General features: G+C 45.4%; 1 protein-coding gene across 3 annotated transcripts in view; it reads left to right on the forward strand.

Annotated features, from left to right (window-relative positions):
- The window catches only part of ankdd1a (ankyrin repeat and death domain containing 1A), a 29,938-nt gene extending 10,101 nt beyond the window's left edge, over positions 1-19,837 (forward strand). For 2 of the 3 annotated variants that reach the window (XM_041989169.1, XM_041989297.1), the window contains 6 exons: positions 1,630-1,728; positions 1,809-1,907; positions 10,896-10,991; positions 12,617-12,818; positions 18,165-18,296; positions 18,394-19,837. In XM_041989169.1, the coding sequence (XP_041845103.1) occupies positions 1,630-1,728; positions 1,809-1,907; positions 10,896-10,991; positions 12,617-12,818; positions 18,165-18,296; positions 18,394-18,455 (690 nt within the window). In that variant the 3' untranslated portion in view covers positions 18,456-19,837. The remainder of the gene's footprint in view (positions 1-1,629; positions 1,729-1,808; positions 1,908-10,895; positions 10,992-12,616; positions 12,819-18,164; positions 18,297-18,393) is intronic. The other variant, XM_041989240.1, reaches the window with a different exon arrangement.
- The last annotated feature ends 270 nt before the right edge of the window (positions 19,838-20,107 follow it).

Here is a 20,107-nt window from a genome sequence, read left to right on the forward strand (position 1 = left end):
ATGTCTGTTAAAGCCAAACATGTTAAAGTGGACATGTCTGTTAAAGCCAAACATGTTAACGTGGACATGTCTGTTACAGCCAAACATGTTAAAGTGGACACGTCTGTTACATCTAAACATGTTGATGTGGACACGTCTGTTACATCTAAACATGTTGATGTGGACACATCTGTTACATCTAAACATGTTAATGTGGACACGTCTGTTACATCTAAACATGTTGATGTGGACACGTCTGTTACATCTAAACATGTTGATGTGGACACGTCTGTTACACCTAAACATGTTAACGTGGACACGTCTGTTACAGCTAAACATGTCGATGTGGACACCTGTGTTACATCTAAACATGTCGATGTGGACACGTCTGTTACATCTAAACATGTTGATGTGGACACGTCTGTTACATCTAAACATGTTGATGTGGACACGTCTGTTACATCTAAACATGTTGATGTGGACACGTCTGTTACACCTAAACATGTTAACGTGGACACATCTGTTACAGCTAAACATGTCGATGTGGACACGTCTGTTACATCTAAACATGTCGATGTGGACACGTCTGTTACATCTAAACATGTTGATGTGGACACGTCTGTTACACCTAAACATGTTGATGTGGACACGTCTGTTACATCTAAACATGTTGATGTGGACACGTCTGTTACACCTAAACATGTTGATGTGGACACGTCTGTTACACCTAAACATGTTGATGTGGACACGTCTGTTACATCTAAACATGTTGATGTGGACACGTCTGTTACACCTAAACATGTTGATGTGGACACGTCTGTTACATCTAAACATGTAAATGTGGACACGTCTGTTACAGCTAAACATGTTGATGTGGACACGTCTGTTAGAGCTAAACATGTCGATGTGGACACGTCTGTTACATCTAAACATGTTGATGTGGACACCTGTGTTACATCTAAACATGTCGATGTGGACACGTCTGTTACATCTAAATATGTTGATATAGACACGTCTGTTACAGCTAAACATGTCGATGTGGACACGTCTGTTACATCTAAACATGTTGATGTGGACACGTCTGTTACAGCTAAACATGTTGATGTGGACACGTCTGTTACATCTAAACATGTCGATGTGGACACGTCTGTTACATCTAAACATGTTGATGTGGACACGTCTGTTACATCTAAACATGTTGATGTGGACACGTCTGTTACATCTAAACATGTTGATGTGGACACGTCTGTTACATCTAAACATGTTGATATAGACACGTCTGTTACATCTAAACATGTTGATGTGGACAGCAGAATATTAACCTCACATTTGCAAAAACAAACAAAAAAAAAGATAAAAATCAAATTCATTAATTTCATTAATTTATTTTTCATTCACTGTCATTTCTGCAATGATTTTATATTATGTATTTTCATTTTTTAACTTTTTAAAACATTTATTCCAGTCTGTATAATTTTATTTCTTTTTTTTTTCCTGTATTTGGTCTTATTTTTTATATAATTATAAATAAATTTATGTAATAAGCGTTTAAGTTAGTGATCGCGGCTCTTCTTATTATATATATTAATTATATATTATATATATATATTAGATTATAATAATTTTATTACATGATGGGTTTTTTTACAGCAACACATCACAGCGCTCCACTTAGCCGTGTTCAGCAACCACTCAGAGGTCGTTCGGCTGCTTATAGATACTGAGTGTGACCTGGATGTTCCCGACCGTGTGAGTATCAAACAACCAATATGAAGGCTGAATTCCAGACTGTGAATGATTGACAGATCAGTGTGTGTTGTGGATGACAGAGGCAGCAGACGGCGTTGCATATAGCAGCAGAGCATGGCTGGCAGGACCTGGCTGAGATGATGCTCATATCTGGTGTTAACCTCAACCTGACAGACAAGGTACCTCACAGCTCCACTTCACTCTGAATGTAACAGGGTAAATAGTGTTATTCCACTTGCCACTGTTATTATTATCATTATATTGTACTGTGGTGGTTTGCTCTTGGGCGTGTCCGCCTTGGTGCTGGCGTATTTACGTCATCAGCTGCGTCTGATGTTTGCCAGTATTGAGACGGATACGGTCGAGGTAAGTCGGGTCTTTTAGCGGTCCGTTTGTGGGAGTACTTCTAAGGTTATGGAAGTCTATAATGAACATTTGTGTATAGAGCACATTGTATAGCTGCTCCTGAAGTAGGCTAATACTGTTTAACTATTGAGCAGCGGCAGTTGCTAGCTTAAAGTGCCGCTTCTGAACGTGCTAACTGTTCCAGCATTAAGTCGCTCCCATTTCTCGACAGTGTGTGAATGACCCGGCTGCAGGCTAACCGCTCCTGATCAGCACTCTTGTATTTTGTACAGGTAATTGTGTGATTTGTTCACTGTATGAGATGTTTGCCAGTATTGAGACGGATACGGTCGAGTGTGTGAATGACCCGGCTGCAGGCTAACCGCTCCTGATCAGCACTTTTGTATTTTGTACAGAATAAATGGTCAATGCAGAAGGGGGCAAGTCTCTGTCTCAGTACCTTCAACAAACAAAAAAAACACAACGCAGAGTAAGACTACAAGAAAAGACTAACCCTGTCAGAACCAGGTCTGACACGGTTACACTGGTGCCGTGACCCGTTCGGCTTCTTCCTTCGTCGGGACGGGGCCCGCCTATCACCTGGTACGGTTGCTGTGCAGCGAACCTGTTCGCGCCGAAAGAGAGGTGCAGCGGCTGGATCAGAGACAACTCGGCGCGCATGATCACGTGGTTTCTTCAGGACACTTCGTCTCATCGTCCTCTCTCGCCATTGGCTGTGATGACACCTCGGATCATCGCTCTCTCTCGCCATTGGCTGTGGTAACAGACTGCAACCCGTGGGGTGCTGCAGCTGCCATTCTGTGTGTGGCTGTGGAAGTCGGGTCTGTAAAACCAGCGGGCCCTAGATATATATATATATATATATTTTTTTTTTTTTTTTTTTTTTTCTTTCTGCGGAGGCGTGTCCTTATAGTGATTGTCTGGTTTAGCAGACTGGGTTATTAAAGAGTTTTTTTTTATTATTTTTTTGTTTTTTTTATGAGCAAAGAGCTTGTCTGATTTGGGTATAATTACTGGACTTGGACAGAAAACAAAAGGAATTTTTTTTTTTTTTCTTTTCTTTCAAAAATATAAAAAAAAAAGAAAAAAAAATTTAAAAAGTTTTGTAAAAAAAAAAAAAAAATTTTTTTTTTTTGCTTATTTGGTGTATTGGGAGAGCGAGTGTGATTCGTGCATGATGGACAATGACTTGGTGTTTGGTAGAGGGCGGGGTTCACTGATGTCCACCCCCCTTCCGTGGGTTGGCAGGGGCAGAGCTACGTTCATGCTCTCTCCCGGTGTATCACCTCCAGGTCCCAGTGTTAGGAATCTGGTGGGGGATGTTGGCAGCTCTGGGGACACAGACCATGATGCGCTGCGTGCGCAGGTTACACAAGGTGGGGAGGCATCGGGCCATTACCTGGCTGGTGTGGCTGCACAGATCGGCCTCTCTATAGGTGAGTCAATTGCTTCGTGTCTGGAGTCTCGTTTGGGCTCCGGGCTGGGATCTAGCTCTGTGGGCCCCAGTGGTAACACTATTACGGATCCATCCTTGTTAAATGTGATGATAAGGTCAGAGGCCAAGGAACCCATTGGGTTTAGAGGGGACGGGCGTGATGGACATACCGTTCAAGAGTGGGAGGAAATGATGATGGCGTACATGAAGAAAAGGGGGGTCCCAGTTGCTGATCAGTCTGAAGAGGTGCTGAGTAAGCTCAGCGGGAGGGCTCGGGAGGTTGTGAAAGTGGGCATTCGTAGTAAGCCACGGTTATCCCTTTCTGGGGGCCCAGATCCCATTTTCGAGATTTTAAAGCAGCACTTCAGTGACACTATTTCTTCAGGGATGCCTCTGGCTGACTTTTACGCCACATTACCCAAGGAAAGGGAAGACCCCTTCGATTACTGGCTGCGGCTGAACGGAGCAATGGACACGACAGAGGACTGTCTTAAGAGGCAGGGTAAATTATTTGAGGACTTGCCCCGTGATTTAACAGCCATGTTTATTAAAAACTGCCCCGACCCAGAGCTGTCGTTGATCTTCAAGTGTAAACCCCTGGCTCAGTGGTCTGTTGCAGAGGTACATGAGAGGCTCGTGGAGCACCGTGGTGGCAATACACGGACGCCTCCGGTTAGGTTGCCTGCTTCAGTGCCCGTGCAGCAGCAGGAAGTGAGGTCATGCGAGCAGCGTTCACCATCAACGGGAGCTTCAGCGCAGCCTTCTGAAGTCCGCTGTTCTGACGGCTCTGGGGACCGGCTTGAGCGTCTCATTAGCATGCTGGAGCGGATGTTGGTTCAGCAGCCGAAGGACAGTGAGATACTGGGGAGGGGAGGGAATCGTGGTCTCCCAAATCGGGTACTGAGAAGCAGAACCGCTGCTCCTTGTGCTATCTGTGGTGAAGGGGAGCACACAACTTACTACCATTGTAGAGCGAATCGGTTGTGTTTCAGTTGCTACTCACCTGCTCATGCACGAGCAGCTTGTCACGGAGCTTTAGCCACCGGACGGGAAGGTGGGAACCCATCGGCTCAGGTGATGGGAAACTAACTGGCCTACATTCAGAGGGGGAAAATGTTGGGCCAACGAAAGAGCCCCCAGTGTGTGTTGAGAATGATGGAGATTTGGAAGCAGTCTATCAGACTGTGTGCGAGGAGAGAGATTTGGGGCGCAGACCAGTCCTCCAAAACACGCAGAGGTTGAAAGCGCACGACAGTCTGTTTTATGAGACTGTGATGTTGGGTGGTAAATTACCCACAAGAGCGATGATAGATACGGGCTCAATGGTCTGTACATTAAGCGCTAAAGTGATTCCAAGACTGTATGAATGTGATGTCCTTAAGGGAAACGTTTTGGACCCCACTGATGTAGTCTTAGTGGGTTGTGGTGGATCCAAAACGGTTCCCACTGGTATGTGTGAACTAGAAGTGGAGGTTTACGGCTGCAGGATGATAGTCCCGACTCTGGTTGTTGATGGCCAGAGCGATGATATCATTCTGGGCAGTAACATGTTGCGTTACCTGCTTCAGCAGTTAAGATCCAAGCAGGGTGGGCAGATCGGTGGTTCCTCCACACCCGCAGATGGGAGCGGCTCTGAGAAGAGGCTCCTCAGTATGTTGGCTGGAGTGGAGGAGTGCACTGAGAATCTGCCTGACAAAATGGGTACTGTGAAAACCAAAAGAGCGATCGTGCTGGAGCCGCTAACCGAGCACCTGGTGTGGGGGCATCTGCAAGGGAGTGGCATGCAAGCTGGCAGTGCTGTCATGATGGAACCAACCGGTGCTGGGGCGGTCCCCAGATCAGTGATGGTAGGCAGGACGGTCGCGGTCCTGAGGGAAGATGGGTGGCTGCCAGTGAAGGTGGTTAACCCGTTTAACAAGTGCGTCACCTTAAAGAAAAACACCAGACTGGCTGATGTGTTCTTGTGCGTAGCGTTAGAGGGGTTGGGCGCACCAGAATCGTCTGAGGGCTCTGGTACTGCGATCGGTCAGCACAGACAGGTGTCGGGTGGGAGCTCAGGTGCGGGTGTAGATGATCATAGCCTGGTCACGGAGGTCTCCAGTCTTCCCGATCACCATCTCTCCGGGGAGTGGAAAGATCACTCGGACCCGTTGCATGCATCTTTGCACGCTCTGGGGTTGTCCGATATTGACATTGACTCATGTGAAGTGTCGCAAGCTGGAAAAGAGAGGCTAGTTGGTCTCATCGCGGAGTTCCAGTCAATTTTCTCCAGAGATAAGCTGGACTGTGGGAAGGCAACTGGTTGTCTTCACCGGATTCGGATGGTTGATGAAAGGCCGTTTCGCCTTCCATGCAGGCGCGTCCCTCCGACACAGTACGAGAAGCTTCGACAGGTGTTGGATGAGATGGAGGAAAAAGAGATCATCCGGAAGTCTAGTAGTGAGTTTGCATCTCCGCTAGTGTTGGTATGGAAGAAGTCAGGAGATTTGAGGATCTGCAATGACTTTCGTTGGCTTAATGCCAGGACGGTGAAAGACGCGCACCCCCTGCCACATCCTGCGGATGCCTTGGCGGCGCTGGGCGGCAATGCATTTTTTTCAACAATGGACCTCACATCTGGGTACTACAACGTTGAGGTGCACGAGGACGATCGGAAGTTCACCGCGTTCACATCTCCATTTGGGCTGTACGAGTATAATCGAATGCCCCAAGGGCTGTGTAACAGTCCAGCGACGTTTATGAGGATGATGATGAGTGTGTTTGGGGATCAGAACTTCCTTAGTCTCCTGTGCTACCTAGATGATGTGTTGGTGTTTGCCCCCACCGAAGCCCTGGCTTTGAAGAGGTTGGAAATAGTCTTCAAGCGCCTTAGCGCTAACAACTTGAAGCTGGCTCCGAAGAAGTGTCATTTTCTGAGGAGGTCGGTGAAGTTTTTGGGCCATATTGTGACCGCTGATGGCATTAGCTCGGACCCGGAGAAGGTCGCTGCTATCGCGTCACTGGCGGAAGCGGATTTGATGGAAGACCGGTCGGACGTTCCGTCTCCACGAAAGATCCGGTCGTTCCTAGGGATGGTAGTGTTCTACCAACAGTTTATTGAGGGGTGTTCGTCCCTGGCTAAGCCACTGTTTGGGTTGGCGTCAGGCGTCAAGGGTCCCCGGGGAAAAGGGAGGAAGGGGCGCCTTAGCAAGAGGAGAGTGCTCCAAGCAGGTGACTGGACTGAAGAGTGCAGCCGGTCCTTTAGTCGGCTGAAGCAGGCTTTGCTGGACCAAGTCCTTCTGGCGCATCCAGACTTTGAGAAGCCCTTTTTGTTAGCTGTGGATGCGTCGATGAATGGTCTCGGGGCTGTGCTGTCGCAGGTTCCAGCAGATGGGTCAGTAGCCAGACCCATTGCGTTTGCGAGCAAGTCCCTCAGTCACGCACAATCCAGGTACCCGGCGCACAGGCTGGAGTTTTTTGCGCTAAAGTGGGCTGTGTGTGATAAATTCCACCATTGGCTGAGAGGTCATGAATTTACAGTCTGGACGGATAACAACCCTCTGACTTATATCCTGTCCAAGCCGCGCTTGGATGCTTGTGAGCAGAGGTGGATCGCAAAGTTGGCGCCCTTCCAGTTTGGCATTAGGTACATACCTGGTCCCCAGAACATTGTGGCCGATGCTTTGAGCCGGGAGCCGTTCGTCCGGAACGCTGTGTCTCATCGGTTGACCAGAGTTGGGTATGGGGATCTCCTGACAGACGCAGCAGCTGTGTGTGCGTATGGTGTGCGGGAGGCGTTCCTCTGCTCTGCTCATCCCAGGGACAAGGCTGCGGACGGGTGCAGGCCTGTGGCCCAAGAGGGTTCCGTCGGTCCAGTGACTGGGACTATGGCGGCAGATGAAGTTTCAGCAGTTCTTCAGGCGCACGTCCCAGCCGAAATTAGGATGTGTCATCAGGCTCTTCTCCTGCCACACTTCCCGCAGGCGGTGCAGCCCCCAGACTATTCTGGTCTTAAAGTCATCTCTCATGAGGACCTGCAGGACAAACAATGTTCTGATGCAGTCCTGTGTAGGGTGCGCTTCTACGTGGAACGGGGTAGGAGACCGTCACGGAGAGAGCGAGTTAAAGAGCTGCTGGAGGTCAATGGGCTCCTGAGAGCCTGGGGCAAGTTGACAATCAGGGACGGTATTTTGTACCGTGTGGCAAAGAACGTGCTGACAAAGAGCAAAACCTACCTGTATGTGGTCCCTTCATCGTTGAGGCTCAGAGTTCTGAGAGGGGTTCATGATGAGGCAGGACACCAGGGTCAACAGCGGACGCTGTACCTGGTGAGACAGAGGTTTTATTGGTTGGGGTTGTACAAGGATGTGGTGGAGTATGTGCAACGCTGCAGACGGTGTGTGGTGGCGAAGTCGCCAGACCCGGAGGCGAGAGCTCCGCTGGAGAACATTAGGACGTCTGAACCCATGGAACTGGTGTGTGTGGACTTCTGGTCGGCCGAAGACTCTTCCAATAAGTCTTTGGATGTCTTGGTAGTGACCGATCATTTTACCAAGATGGCCCATGCATTCTTATGTCCAAACCAGTCAGCGAAAGCAGTGGCACACCAACTTTGGCACAACTACTTCTCGATTTATGGCTTTCCCAAGAGAGTTCATTCGGACCAGGGGGCCAATTTTGAGAGTGCCTTAATCGCTGAGCTGTTGGATGTTGCTGGGGTTCAGAAGTCGCACACCACGGCTTATCATCCCATGGGGAATGGCTCCTGTGAGAGAATGAACAGGACGCTGGGAAACATGATCCGTGCTCTACCACCAAAGGCTAAGCAGAAGTGGCCCACAGCGCTGAAATCTCTCACTTTTGCTTACAACTGTACGGTTCATGAGACGACTGGCTACCCGCCGTTTTTGCTTATGTTTGGGCGTGTTCCACGGTTGCCTGTGGACCTGGTCTTTGGCTCTGCCTTGGACGTCCCAGAGGTCTCTGATTATGACCGGTACGTTCAGTCGTTGCGGACAGAGCTTAAGGAGGCCATTGACGTGGTGCAGGCGACGGCATTGAAGCAGTTGCAGCGCCATGCTGAGCTGTACAATAGGAAAGTAAGAGGGGCACCTGTAGAGGTGGGAGATAGAGTGTTGCTGGCGAACAAGGGGGAGCGTGGGAAGAGGAAGCTGGCTGACCGTTGGGAAAACGTGGTTTATGTGGTTACGGGGATACGTGAAGAGAGTCATACCTTCAAGATCCGAAACCCGTCCACGGGTCAGGAAAAGGTGGTTCACCGCAACCTGATTATGCCAGTGAATTTCCTTCCAGTGTGTGAGCTGGCTTCTGAGGGCGAAGTGGAGGGTTCGTCCTTCTCTGATTCGGGTGATCTTGAGGTGGAAGGAGCATCAGTAGGCGTGTCAGAGGACTCTTTGGATTATAGGACCAGAGTGTGGGTGTCCAGTTTACCGTCAGTGTCTTCTGGGGGTACTGTTATGGAAGGGTTGGCTCTGGAAGCTGACGAGGATACGGGTGTTCCGAGTAGTGATGGGGTGTCCCTGTTGGCCCCTCCTTCTACATGGGATCATGTGGAGACTGTCGTGGAGTCTGACACGGTGCATGTATCTGTTCCTGTGGAAGGGGATCAGTCAGGCGAGCCTGGCATGCAGCATGTGGACTCTTCACAGATGGAAATGTCCACGGCTGTGGAGGGTGCGTCTGTTCAGGACGTCAGGAGCCGTGTAATGTCGCGGGCTGGACGGCTGTTCAAGCCCGTGAATCGGCTGATAGAAATGATGCACCAAAGGTGCGAGGTGGCATCTTAGTTTTTTTTCTTTTCTTTTCGGCTGCCATATTTGATTGTGGTGTTGCCGATATGCACTGGATGCTTTGTGCTGTTTTCTGTTTTGTTTATTTGCGTCTGGTCGGTGTGGCTACACGGACTTACTGTGTTGGACATGGTGTATAAAATGTGTGACAGGCATGTTTTAGCTCTATGAGTGGGATGAGGCTTGGCCAGCCTTCTTCTTCATTCTGACTCCTTTGGGGTAGTTTTTGACTGAGTTCTTTTTGTGTGTCCAACGGGGTGGTTCTCTATGTAGTATGTGACAGTATGCAAATGTTTTGTAATATGACTACGGATGTTGTTGCCTGTACTTGTTATGTTAAGGAATGCTGATCAATTTTTTTTTTGGTGTGCAAGTGGAATTTAGCGGGGGGGAATGTAACAGGGTAAATAGTGTTATTCCACTTGCCACTGTTATTATTATCATTATATTGTACTGTGGTGGTTTGCTCTTGGGCGTGTCCGCCTTGGTGCTGGCGTATTTACGTCATCAGCTGCGTCTGATGTTTGCCAGTATTGAGACGGATACGGTCGAGGTAAGTCGGGTCTTTTAGCGGTCCGTTTGTGGGAGTACTTCTAAGGTTATGGAAGTCTATAATGAACATTTGTGTATAGAGCACATTGTATAGCTGCTCCTGAAGTAGGCTAATACTGTTTAACTATTGAGCAGCGGCAGTTGCTAGCTTAAAGTGCCGCTTCTGAACGTGCTAACTGTTCCAGCATTAAGTCGCTCCCATTTCTCGACAGTGTGTGAATGACCCGGCTGCAGGCTAACCGCTCCTGATCAGCACTCTTGTATTTTGTACAGGTAATTGTGTGATTTGTTCACTGTATGAGATGTTTGCCAGTATTGAGACGGATACGGTCGAGTGTGTGAATGACCCGGCTGCAGGCTAACCGCTCCTGATCAGCACTTTTGTATTTTGTACAGAATAAATGGTCAATGCAGAAGGGGGCAAGTCTCTGTCTCAGTACCTTCAACAAACAAAAAAAACACAACGCAGAGTAAGACTACAAGAAAAGACTAACCCTGTCAGAACCAGGTCTGACACGGTTACATGAACACCACACTTCCCAGAATGTTTCCCAACAAATTTTTGGCCCAAGGTTTGCCTTGACTTATGGCTGTGAGTGTAGTTGCCAGAACTCAGTCACATGACCATGAATTGTAATTGTAATAATCTAAGGAAGGCTTCCAATATTACGACCACTTCTGGCCCACAAAATACTTGCTGTAATCCACGTCCAGGTCAGATACTGACATCTGGTCCTCTTCTGTCCCACAGACCACTTAACTGTGCCAGAAGTGGTCCACAGTCGGCCCAAACATGTCTGCTATTTGGGCTGTTGAACTGATACTGAGAATATTGGCCCAGCTGCAACATTGTCCTCTACCAGTTATGAGAGCTGCATTCAGACATGTTATGATAAAAAAAAAATCTGGTTAAAATGAATGAACAAAACAACAATTAATTCCAGTATCAGTAGAAATAATTCAAGAGAGCCATGTGTTCTAATATCATCTTTTATAGTTAATAATCTTTTCTGTGATGTACACAGCAGGGGAAATCATGTCTGGAGGTGGCAGCAAGAGGAAACCATGTGATTCTGGTTGACATGATCATCAAAGCTGACCGCTTTTATAAATGGGAGAAGGTTAGTGTGGTTTTTAGCAGAACGAGCCAAAATAACAGATTCAGTTTTCTCCCATGAACCTGCATGTTGCATTTAATTATATTTTGTTAGATCGAATAACAAGAGTAGAAATCTACAAAAACTAAATTTGTATAAGAATGAGAATGTTGTGTTTGTCCTGATTATTTTTTTCACGTTGCTTCTACTTTTTTTTCCCAGAGTGCTTTTGGTTTTTCTTCCTCCCATTTGCTTTGTGTTCTCTAAACAGTTGGAACATCGTGTGTTCCAGTGGGAGCAGATGTTGCTCTGAAACCTCCATGTACTTTTCAGCATTGATGGAGCTTCACAGATGTGGAAGCTGCCCACGTCATAGGCACTAATGCAGCCCCATCCCATCAGAGATGCAGCTCTTCACCTATCCACTGATAACAAGCTGGATGCTCCCTCTCCTCTTTAGTCTGCAGGACACGCCGTCCATGCTTTCCACAAACTACTTCACATCTTCATCCAGGTTTCCACTTTGCCTCAGACCATTTTAAATGAGCTTTGGTCCAGAGAAGACGGAAGAAGCTGGTTCTGGATCCTGTTCACATCTGGCTTCTTCTCTGCATGATGGAGCTTTAACCTGCATTTGTGGGTTTCAGGGGGAACTGTGTTCACAGACAGTGGTTTCTGGAAGTCTTCCTGAGTCCATGCAGTGGTTTCCAGTAAAGAATCATCTCTGCTTTTAATGCAGAAGATCACCAGCATCCAGCCTTGTCCAATGCACACAGAGATTCCTCCTGATTCTCTGAATCTTCTGATGATATTCTACACTGTAGATGATGGATCTTTAAAGTCTGAGGAACATTTTTATAAAATTTTTCCACAGTTTTAGATCCAGTTTGTCTCAGATTGGTGAAGCTCTGTCCATCTTTCCATGTGAGAGACTCTGCCTCTCTGAAATGCTCCTTTTATACCAGTCATGTTACTGACCTGTTGCCAGGTAACCTGGTTAGTTGTCCAATGCTCCTCCAGGTGTTTCTGGTTTGTACCAGGTACTTTTCCAGCCTTTTGTTGCTCCTGTTCCAACTTTTTCCAGATGTGTTGCTGCATCAGATTCACTATCAGCTCATATTTTCATGGTGAAACATCTCCGTTTCATCCTCTGAGATGTTTTTATCTTCTACTGGGAATAAAAGATTGATGGATGAGATTCATAAATCATTGCATTCTGGGTTTATTTACATTTTACACAGAGTCCTGACTTTTTCTGGAATTGGGGTTGCACATGTAAAGACTGACAGAGGTTCCATCCACATACTGAACATTGAAAACTTCCTGCTAAAGCGTGGATACAGAGAATGAGGAAGAACATGTAGATGTTTCATCCTGTTGTCCAAATTCTTGCCCAAGAAGGGAAAAATTTTAAGGATGAAGAATGCAGTAGTTTAGCTACCCTTTCATTTTAAAGAGGATCACACTCAGGGAGGAAAAAAGCAGATGCAGCTGGAAAAATAAAACTTGATTGATACAGAACAAAGAAAAGGGAATCACAAGTGCAGCAGGGAAATAAAAACAAAATGGAGAAATAAATATTCTCAGATTTTATGAACAATTTTCTGGGTGTCTACTGTTTCTGAAGCTGCTTTTCCTGTTGGACCCAGGATCAAATGGGCAGCAAGCAGGACTGTTGGCTGGGAAGACCTCTGAGCTTTAAACAGGACCACCAGCCAGAGACCCAGCACCTCCGCTCAGTCCTATGGAGCCTGGCCACCAAGCAGCTCTGCCGTGGAGAGTGGAAGATCCTGGCTCAGCACTGGGGCTTCAGCGATGCTCATGTACGAGCTATAGAACAGCAGTGGACAGGTGAGCAGTACGATCCACCACGTTTACTCGGATCGCTCCGATTACAGAAACACCTTTTTCTTATAGCTGGCCTTGGTTCAGACTACATCCACTTCAGTTTTTATTTATTCATTGTGTTTCATTTATTATGTACACTTTAAAATATGTAGCTGATAGAAAATAAAATAACAGATAATACAGAGCAGGACACATCAAGCCTCTACTTCTACATAAAACTAAACATCCAAACTGTTTTTACAAAATTCTACAAAAGATTATGAATCAGCAATGAATTTGCCTTTTAAATATGTCTTCCATCTTTCTACTTGTTTTCTAAATGAGAAATATTATTCCATAATTTAGCCCCATTGTATCTGATTAGAAACCTGATGAGGAAAATAAAGATCTGCTGATTGTGAAGTTTCATGAAAATGGACCTTTGAGTTAACTTACATAAATAGGAGAAAAGTGATCAGGAATCTTTCCTTCGTTTGAACACACAAGCCAGACAATGTTTCTGTGTTTACACAGCGGACGTTATGTTCCATCTGCTGCCCTTCTGCTACAGCTGCTGCTGAAATACCAGCTGTTCAAAGGTCTATAAAGGTACATAGTGGACAGCTGCTGTTACTAACACCACGCTGTGCTTATTGTTTTAAATGGTTTTTACTTGTTTTACCAGTTTTTAAACCTTTCTTCAAAGTTACGACCTAGTCTGTATACAGGTATAAGGTGGTGTATTTACAGATCCTTTACCAGACTGATAGCTTTAGTCTGGACTTTCCCATTAACAGGGATGCAATGCTGCCGTGCATGAGTTAAAACATGTCCATATATCATTTTGTCCCTTCTGACCACCAAACCCCTTCATCGACGCTGCCGCCATGATTCACCTATGAACGAATAAACTGCTTGTCTGTGTGTGCTGCACGTCTGGTGGTGGGCGTGGCCAAGCTGCAGCAGCATTGCTAACTGACAGGTTGCGCTCACAATAGGCTGAAATGTCGTGTTTTAATGTCGGACAATCAGCCCTTGAACATTGTCATCTAGTCTCGTCAATGAAATCTCACAAACGTCTCATCATGTTTTAGTCATCAGAGGGCCACGTTTAGCTCGTCACTGTCTCGTTATCATCATTAAAAAAACTGTGACAAAGGTGACATTGTTAACCAAAGAAACACTGGGCTTGACTCATTGCCTTTCTGACCGGGGGCATGACGTGTTCGTCTGCATTCACTGCTGCTGGTGCCTCAGTCGCAAGAATCACCCCTTCCAGTCCCGTGGCCGCTGCTGTGGGAACCTCCACCTCGCCTCCGGTTGCTGCTAGTCCAACGATCCAGAATGCCTTGCCGGCCGCGTCTGGCTCCCGTGGACATAGCCCAGACATGCTCATCATGGTAACATCCATTGTCAGTGTATCCAGGTGCCGTACATTCTGTTACCCAGGTGCACTGGTCAATGACATCACCAACTCCGCCTATGAGCATTCACAGCCACTCAGCCTTTTACAGTGTACCTTTCCTAATATGACGGCATACATCCATGAGCATTAAACAGACTCTTCACTGCAATAAAGCATTTACAGATTGACGGTACAACAGCCACAATTCATCTCCAATTACACCCCCATCACCAGCAGACATGACAAACACCTCCATTCACACCCACTAGTTCCATTGTCAGAAATCTCCCGAGTATCTTAAAAAAATGTCAAAATGTTTATCAACAGAACTCACCTTCAGCTTTTAACATGCCACTTTTAAATGTTCAATCTGTTTTAAATAAGCCTTTAATTATTAATTATCTGATTTTAGATAATAACATCACTGTCTCTTTTTAACTGAAACCTGGCTTGACACTGAGTCTTTCCTCCAAATTTAAAATTTTTATTACTATCAGGGGAGGAAAAAAGGTGAAGAAACTGTATTGATTGCTCATAGTTCAATTTTAACTCAGACAATCCCTTTAAATAATTGTTCTTCTTTCGAGCATGATGCATTTAATTTTAGTTCTGTTCTGTGTTACAGTCGACATACCACCCAATCCTCCCTTTTGTTTTATTAAAGGTCCCATATTATGCAAAATTCACTTTTTAATGGTTTTGGAACAGTCATACTGGTCCCCCCGCATGTGTAGGAGACCCGTAAGTGTGAAACTCTTTCAGGCGCTCTCTCTCCCCCCTGCTCCACCTCTAGGGAAGTAAGCGCTGAAATGAGCTTGTTTGAAAGCGTGTACGTTATGACGTCATAAGGGACAATAACCACTCCCCACAGAGCGATGGACCCGTCTACCGGCTCTCAAAGCCCGCCCTCTAAAAATCACCTAGCGCCCAGTGTTTTTCCCTCTTCGGCAACCCTCGTTAGCGGACATGGCTAAGCGACAGAAGCACTGTTCTGTTTGTGGCTGCATAAATGAACACGAAAACGTTTTTTTTACTTCCATCCACTGAACCCACGAGGACTGAGTGGATTAATTTTATTTTTGGAGGAAATGTACCCGGAAAACTTCCAAAGGTTTTGCATGTCTGTGGCCAGCATTTCAAAGAGGACTGTTTCCACAACATGGGGGCATGGAAAGCAGGCTTCGCCAACCGTTTGAAGCTGAAGCCAGGTTCAATACCAACTGTCCGTGACACAGCTGGAGAGGTAAGAGCTGGCAGTTATTTTATCGTTTCGGCCTTATTAGTCTGATAGCTTGAAAATATATTAACCTGTCAATCACCTCATGACGGGCGATGCGATGGGCGGAGCCAACAGCTGAGCTGCTCCACCAGGGTTCCGCCCACCATAAACGGCACATTTCTGAAGCTGCTAAAAAGAGGGAGGTGAAGAGAAGCCGCTGCACTCAAACTGAGGGTCGATTTGTCCATACCATGGCGGAAATATTTCATTTAGATATTAATGAATGGTCTCAGATTGGGAATCAAGTGTATAATATGGGACCTTTAAAAAAAAAAATTAAGATTTTTGACATCAATTCACTTAAAATACAACATTTTAATAACTGGTGATTTTAACTTGCATATTGACAACAAGTGTGATTCTTATGAAAACGATTTTTTAAACATTTTAATCAGTTTGTGACACAGCTGACTCCCCACAGAGGACACACCCTGGACCTGGTCCTAACCTGTGGCCTGTCCACTGGTGTGTCCTCTGTTGGTGACCTGGCTGTGTCAGACCACTACAGCGTGTTTTTTTTTAACATCACCAGTTTTTCAAATTATACCATTGTGTCGTAATGAGAGATTCAAAGAAACGTGCAGCATAAATCGGGTCTTCTTCTGCCTCTGGTTCGGTGAATCTTGGTCGTAGCGAGATGAAACTTCCAGCTGTGGAATCTGTGAGATGTGAGCTTTCAGTAGAGGAGTCGTTTGTTCGTGTTCATGGGGAAACATCTTTTGTGTTTACATGTTTTTCAGACTTTGTGTACCTGATCTTTGAATTGTTTGTTGTCTTAACTGTGTGTGTTGGTGATAGAAATGGTTTTACTGAGCTGGTAGCTGAGATTCTGGACTTTCTGTGGATACCACACATGTTTATAGTTACATCTACAGACCTGACGCTACACCCGGAAACCAGATGTTAACCCTTAACTCCCGGTAGCGGAGGCTGCAGGTGCAGAGGTGAAGCTAAACAGTCAAGCTAAGAATGAAAGTTTAGAGAATTTATATCCAGAAATCTGGATAATGAAGCAGTGAAGGTGCATGGATGGAAGTTATTGTGCATATTGTGAATATTTCTCTCTCCTCACCATCTAGAAGCTGTGAGATTCTCATCCTGCTTTCTGTCTGTTCACCTGATGCTGATATTCATCACATATTGTTCCTTCTGTGTTTAGAAGGAAGCAGCTTCACAGCTTTAAATTCATCCTGCTGACTTTTTACCTTTTAGTTAGTAAATCCTGAACATTTCATCCTTCTTTCTCATAAATATTTGATTTTATAAAAATATATATGAATAAATATTTTAACTGTTGGTGTTTAAAGAACAAACTGCTGCTAAACCTGTTTGTGTTTAGATGTGTGTGTATGTATATATATATATCAACTACATTAGAAAAAGTTTGACAACCACTGAGCTAAACCAATAATGGTAATAGTAACTTTGTATCCAGAGCTGTAAATAAACACTGGATAAAAATTCAGTTTGGTTTGTATGAATAAAAACCTCCAGCCACATCGACGGGTGAATTAGTGATGCATCTTCCCTTCAGGGAGAGATCAATCTACAGCTTCTGCAGCTCAGGAGGCCGGGGCGAGACAATAGTTTGATGGACACACCAAACATCCAATCACATTTTAGGATCATATCATTATCTAAATAAAGGAAAGGGGAGTAGATGCTGTGAAGAAAGTACAGGCCATGTTCATAGAGTGACACAAATGGGGTAACTGGATTTTAGAGGCTTCAGAGGGTCATTACAAATGCCCTCTCCCCTCCCTGATGGACATTTGCAGCAGTCACTGCCTCAGAAAAGCACATAACATCCTGAAAGACGATCACATCCTGGCTGTCGCATGTTTGACCTATTGCCCTCTGGTAGGTGCTGCAGGTGCATTAAAGCCAGGACAAACCGATTTAAAAACAATGTCTTTCCCAAATCTATCACCACTTTAAACCCAAAAATGTACTGACCACCTAATTGTAGGGTGTAGTCTCTTTGTGTCTTTATTTTGTATTTGTGGTAAATCCTCCTCCGTGTCGTCCTCTTCTGAAACTGCTTTTCTTCTGTACATATTTTATAATGAGGCTGTAGTCCTAAAATGATCCCTATCTCCCCATGGTAAAGAATCCTTCCAAATGTTCAAGGAATCAGGCGGTGAGCTGGATCACCCCCAAAATCACTATCTCCTTCTTCCATTTCTGAGATTTCCTGAAAATTTCATCAAAATCCGTGCATAACTTTTTGAGTTGCATAGACAGATCAACAATCCCTCGGTGGAGATAATCATGAAAACCATATTTATAACGTTTCCCCAAAAAGAAGGAAAGCTTTGGAAAGGTCTAAAATAAAAGCAGAAACAACTTCATTGTTATGTTGTGTAGAAACCATCTTGTCTGTTAGATAAAGAACAGCCACACAGGTAGAATGAGGTTTACCAAAAAACAAGTGGATGTTTAGAAAGAACTGAATTTGCTAAAAGGCAGAACAATACTTTGTAAAGTACTTTTTCCAGTATCTTCTAAAGAACATTTAACATTTGTTATGAGTTGATGATTCCTAAAGAAGCAGGGATCTTCTGCTTTAAATATGGGAGCAACTTTGGCAACTTTCAGGTCCAGAGCTACAATAAAGGCTGCAGTTGAACCGTTTATCCATCCTATCTCAGACGTCAGACGTGTTCATTTTGACCTGATCTTACAGGTATGAAGAGCTTCAAGGAGCATGGCCATCGCATGCTGTTGATCTGGCTTCACGGAGTGGTGACGGCGGGGGAGAACCCCATCAAAGGTCTCTACGAGGGGCTGGTGGAAATCTCCCGGACAGACTTGGCAGGTAAATCGGTGGATGTGTGTTTGGCCTCTCTTCTGTTTGTGAAGTGACTGTGGAAAGATGGCAGCTTGAATTTGTGGCTGGTGTCTTCTTTTCCCAGAGTGCATCCGGCAGAAGGCAAACGCAGAAACCAGCCCCCCCAAAATGTGCTCAGCTATGTGAGAGAGGAACTGTGATGGCAACCCAACCCAGATCCAGGTTTTCGCTGCACAGATCTTCATATAGCTCAGTGGTTCTCAAACGTTTTCTACCGTCCCCCCTTTGGAGGCATAAACATTCCCAGTCTGCACACAAAGAGCTTCCTCAGGGCTGCTTCAGTTTAATATTTCAGCACGTTGTTTTCATGCCTCTCACGTAAACAAAGCACCCTCACCTCTGCAGGCCACTTTTTATCTGTTTTATTCATGTCTCATTTTAAAAATTCTGCTAGCAGGGGCGTTGCTAGACAGAGGTTTACACAGGCCCCCCACTATTCAGATCACAATCAAAAAGATCTGCCAACTTTATAAAATGGGCAACATTATATTCCATCTACTTTTATTTCCTAAGCCCATGCTGCTTCCAAACCACTGCAGCTGAAAATGAAACCCGAACCTCTTCTGGATGGAGATGTCAGAGGTTTCTCCAGGTATCTGTTGGAGTTACTTCTCCAGCGTGGGGGACACGGCTCCCAGTGCTACAATGACCACGTAGCCCTGCTCACTATCTCCTCAATCTCTAACTGTGAGAGCAGTTGTTTGCGGATGTTGGAGCACTGAGCTACGAGTTGTTTTGATGCCAGTGTAGAATGTGGCTATCAGAGTTTCCATATATCCCACATTCTCTTCGTGTAGTCCCGCTCACCAGGGTTACTAGAGTAGTAGCATTCCAACATCTCCTGTCCAGTGGCATCTATTTTGTTTTCCAGTAGAACATTTCTTGCCATAGTACCCTGGTTCCTCAATACCTGACGCAGAGCCTGATTGACTGGACGACGTCTGAGCCAGCATGTCTCTGTTCGATTGTACCCATGATGAGGTGGTTAGGCAGTAGTGTTTATGGGTCCTAAGGACCCAACTAGATGGAGTTAATATTTGCTGCATTGTAATATGTCCCCTGTGGGACTCGAACTCAGGTCTCCTGCATGGAAGACGGATGCCCTGCCAACTGAGCACAAACACACAAGCCCAATAAAGTTGTAATTAAGAAGTTTGTTTTTTATGGGGTTTTTTTTATGAAAACCCCTTTGTCAGATTCATGAATGTGTTTGTATAGCGAGGAATTGTGCATATCTTTCCTCTTAGATTTGTGAATGCCATTCTCTCACAAGCCCTGCTTTGCAGGTAAACGCTAAAAAATGCCCATAAAAGGTCAAGATTTCCAGGCCGTGTGTGAACAGAGGCTAGAACCAACAAGGAAAAATAGCATGTAATAGTACATCTCCTCTCTGTTGTTCCCCGGTGGTGGAACCATCTACCAAACTCCGTCCGATCCGCAGAGTCCTTATCCACTTTTAAAAGCAAGCTAAAGACTCAGTTGTTTAAGGAGCATTTCCACACTTAGCTTAACTCTTCTACTCAGAATGAGGTAGAAAGATTTGTCCAGCTCTTTGGTTCAACCAGGTACTGAAGAAGCTGCTGCACTTATGTCCAAGTTGATATTGTTTGATGAAATCCATCAAACAGCATTGTCGTATTTAAACAAAATGACTTCCAAAAGTCATTTTGTTTAAATACGACATCAAATTTAAAAATTTATTATATGCACTGCCTCCAGCACTACATGACAGCACCTGGTCCAACTGGACTCCAGCAGTCTGACTACCACTTAATTAT

The sequence above is a fragment of the Melanotaenia boesemani genome, chromosome 1, assembly GCF_017639745.1.
Source record: "Melanotaenia boesemani isolate fMelBoe1 chromosome 1, fMelBoe1.pri, whole genome shotgun sequence".
NCBI classification, from domain to species: domain Eukaryota; kingdom Metazoa; phylum Chordata; class Actinopteri; order Atheriniformes; family Melanotaeniidae; genus Melanotaenia; species Melanotaenia boesemani.